Source organism: Pteropus alecto, unplaced genomic scaffold (assembly GCF_000325575.1).
Source record: "Pteropus alecto unplaced genomic scaffold, ASM32557v1 scaffold8, whole genome shotgun sequence".
NCBI classification, from domain to species: domain Eukaryota; kingdom Metazoa; phylum Chordata; class Mammalia; order Chiroptera; family Pteropodidae; genus Pteropus; species Pteropus alecto.
In genome coordinates this window covers 16,281,802-16,285,333 of record NW_006494609.1, presented here as the reverse complement: position 1 = coordinate 16,285,333, position 3,532 = coordinate 16,281,802, and the positions used below count along the sequence as shown (strand labels likewise).

At 48.5% G+C, this 3,532-nt stretch overlaps 2 protein-coding genes across 2 annotated transcripts in view; one reads left to right on the top strand and one right to left on the bottom strand.

Annotated features, from left to right (window-relative positions):
- TMEM251 (transmembrane protein 251) overlaps positions 1-172 on the bottom strand; it is a 1,910-nt gene extending 1,738 nt beyond the window's left edge. Inside the window, exon 1 of the mRNA XM_025042098.1 lies at positions 98-172. The gene's annotated coding sequence lies outside the window, so the exon portion shown is untranslated. The remainder of the gene's footprint in view (positions 1-97) is intronic.
- Positions 173-247: 75 nt separating this feature from the next.
- Positions 248-2,557, top strand: MOAP1 (modulator of apoptosis 1). Its single transcript, XM_006925542.3, has 2 exons — positions 248-628; positions 715-2,557. Exon 2 carries the CDS (start codon positions 838-840, stop codon positions 1,897-1,899), a length of 1,062 nt encoding a protein of 353 aa, XP_006925604.1. The 5' UTR covers positions 248-628; positions 715-837; the 3' UTR covers positions 1,900-2,557.
- The last annotated feature ends 975 nt before the right edge of the window (positions 2,558-3,532 follow it).

Genomic DNA, 3,532 nt, shown 5'->3' with positions numbered 1-3,532 from the left:
CCAGGCCCGGGCCACTCCGCCTTGCAGCGCCGGGAGCCCAGTGCCGGGCAGCGGCCACCGGCCGAGCCTGCAGAGCTGGGCAGGCCCCGGATCTCACCTTCCTGTCCGGTTGGCCAGCCCGCTCGCGGTCCCGGATGCTGCCACAGTCGGGGCTTCCGGCTCGGCCCGGAAGCGCGCGCGCCCCGCCTCGAAAGGTCCGCCTCCCGTGGTGACGTCAGGGCGCCTCCGCCAGCGGCGCGCGCCCCGGGTCGCACTCCGAACAGCTCCAGTTGGGATGCAGGAGGAGGCTGCGACGGCGTCTGGTCGGTGTGTCCCTCCAGGTGGCGGCCGCCGGGGTCTGGCCGCTCCACGTCTCCTCGGCCTTTCCCCGGTGTCTCGCTCGCGACTCTGATCTCCCCATCGCTCCTCGCCGCGGAGAGCCCTGCAGCGGCGGGGCGGTCCCCCACCCCGCCGTCGCGCCTCTGCACAGCCCCCGGTCGCCCTCTCGAGTGCCCATCCGAGTGGAGCGGCTACCTTCCAGCTCCTCAGTCTGGCCTCCCGGGAATCATCGGGACCCGGCTGGCGCCTGGGTCCCTGGCGTAGACGCGGACACAGACAGCTAGATAACGGCGGGGCCCCCGAAGACGGGGTAAGATGGCTGCTTGCCGCAGTGGGGGCTTCCCGGGCCTTGGGCCTTTGACACCTTCAATTGACCTGACTGCTTTGTCCCCACAGGCCGTCGAAACTCGAGACGTTGACCGGACATATTTGGAATATTTCGGAGGAATACTGTGAATTGCGGTGGCACCAGAGCCTCCAGCAAATTGAAATTTAAATCTTACCGTGGTAGGCACCACCATGACACTGAGGCTCTTAGAGGACTGGTGTAGGGGGATGGATATGAACCCTCGAAAAGCGCTGTTGATTGCCGGCATCCCCCAGACCTGTAATGTGGCAGAAATGGAGGAGGCTCTGCGGGCTGGTTTAGGTCCCTTGGGCGAGTACAGACTGCTCGGGAGGATGTTCCTGAGGGATGAAAACAGGAAGGTGGCCTTAATAGGGCTTACCGAGGAGACTAGTTATGCTCTGGTCCCTAAGGAGATACCTGGAAAAGGGGGCGTCTGGAGAGTGATCTTTAAGCCCCCTGACCCAGATAATGAATTTTTAAGACGATTAACGGAATTCTTAGAGGGTGAGGGTGTGACATTAGGTGAGTTGACCAGAGCCCTTGGGTATGGAAACGACCCTTTTGACCTAGACCAGGACATGGTCCCAGAAATACGGGCCCCTTTGTTGGCACAGGCATTAGATGAGGCTCTGCAGCCTGCCCTGCAGTACTTGAAATACAAAAAGCTGAGAATATTCTCAGGCAGTGATCCTCCAGAACCAAAAGAGGAAGAATTTGAACCTTGGCTGTTTCATACCACTCAAATGATGAATACGTGGCAGGTGTCAGATGCTGAAAAAAGAAGGCGATTGCTAGAGAGCCTTAGAGGCCCAGCATATGATATTATTCGTGTCCTCAAGATAAACAATCCTTTAATTACAGTCCCTGAATGCCTGCAGGCCCTTGAGCAGGTTTTCGGGGTTATTGATAATCCTAGGGAGTTGCAGGTCAAATATCTGACCACTTACCAGAAGGAAGAAGAAAAACTATCTGCTTATGTTCTAAGGCTGGAGCCTTTATTACAGAAACTGGTAGAGAGAGGAGCAATTGAGAGAGAAGTTGTGAATCAGGCCCGCCTAGACCAAGTCGTTGCTGGAGCAGTCCACAGAACACTGCGCAGAAAGGTTGCTCTGACAGAGGACGGCTTGGCCCCTGGCTTATTAGAGTTACTGGCACTGATAAGAGATGAAGAGGCAGCTGATGAGGAGGAGGAGGCCCTTCTCCAGGCAGGATTAGAGGGGCATTTCACCTGAATCTTAGGAAACCAGGAAGGGGTATTTGACAGCCGATCATGGAGGCAGAACAGTCAGTATACTCCAGTGATAGACTAACCAACTCCTACCTTGTGCCAGGTGGCTCATTCTTGTATAGTTCTCAGTATAAATTCATTGTCGTTTCTGTGCCAATTTAATGTCTCCTAAATGTGTCATTGATTAGGAAGGCTGTAGCTTTGCACTGGTATTTATATATTTAAATTCACCCGTGTGAATTTTTTGTCAAAATAATTGTACAAAGGTCTGTCACTGCACGTGTGTGATACTGTGAGAGGAAGGCAGGGGTCAGGTGTGTCTGCCGACCAGATCTTGTGGAGATGTCATATTGTGTGGTAACAGGTGCAAGTGTAGCGTTTCAGATGTGATAATGTATCATAGTTTTTAGGTGTGTATTGTCCTCTCTTTATCATGAAGATTGTGAGCAGTGCTTAAGATATTTTCTGTGAACCAGAATTTTATTGTTTCTGTGCAATCAAAACGAGGCAGAGTTAAATGCTGAGGGTGTGGACAGCTGCCATGTCTAATCCCAGGTTCCTAATTGTGTGTCATCAAAACATCTAGTTCTGAATGTCATTTTAATAGGTGTTGTAAAATTACAGGCATGAACTCATAAAATAAAGGAATGCTAATAAAATGACCTGTTTTATCTATTTGGTTTTTATCAAGTGGCCAAAGAGATTTCATTTGAACAAAGGGTTCTGAAAAACACTGAATTTACACGATCGTGATTCCTTGGACACTTCCCTCATGGTGCCCCGGGGTTAGGAAGTCGTTTTCTAAGTGAAATTGGCAGAGGGACCTATTAAAGCAACAAGCACACGGGATGAAACTACACAGATTAGTGCTCGTAGTAGGTGAGCGCATTGATCTGGAGGATGAAAGGAACGTATTAAACATTGCATACCTCTGTGTGGCAGACTGGACTAAATATTTTTCCATGTCATTTCTCAGTCCTCTTAAAAATCCTGCAATATAGGAATTGGCACACAAAGGTTACAAAAAACTCACCCAAGGTGAAACATCTTGTTTTTAACTGCCGGCCCCATGTTTTTTTCCACTGCCAAACAGAGACGCAGTCAACAAGGGTATCTACTCAACAGCCTCACAAGGGAAGCAGAGCTGATGTTAAACACATTTTATAAATATATCTTGTATGCATTATTCCAACTCATTACTGCAAACTAGGAACTATTAGAAGTAGGGAGTATGAGAACCTGTAAGGGGCAGCTGGCACTGTGGCATAGGTCAGTGATTCAGTCCTTACAAATGATAGGAAGAAAATAGAAGTTTAAAAATCATTGAAAGATAGGATAAAGTCATTACTTTTAATAATACCCAAGAGGACCAAAGTTGGGATGTATACCATTGGTTTAGTTTCAAAGGCATAGTAAAATGTTTCTGCTAAGACTAAATATCATTTCATTGTAAGTTCTTCCACTATAGAAAGCTTAGCCATAATTTTGTACACCTCGATACATGTAATTTTTATTTATCAATTATACCTCAATAAAATGAAAAAGCTAAGTACTAGATGATATATGGGCTCTGGATAAATTCAAAAGTATAACTCTGACCTCTATATGTATATTGTCATTTATGTGCCACCTTAGTA

Coding starts and splice junctions, on each gene's coding strand:
- MOAP1 (XM_006925542.3), top strand. CDS start 838: ATGACACTGAGGCTCTTAGAGGACTGGTGTAGGGGGATGGATATGAAC.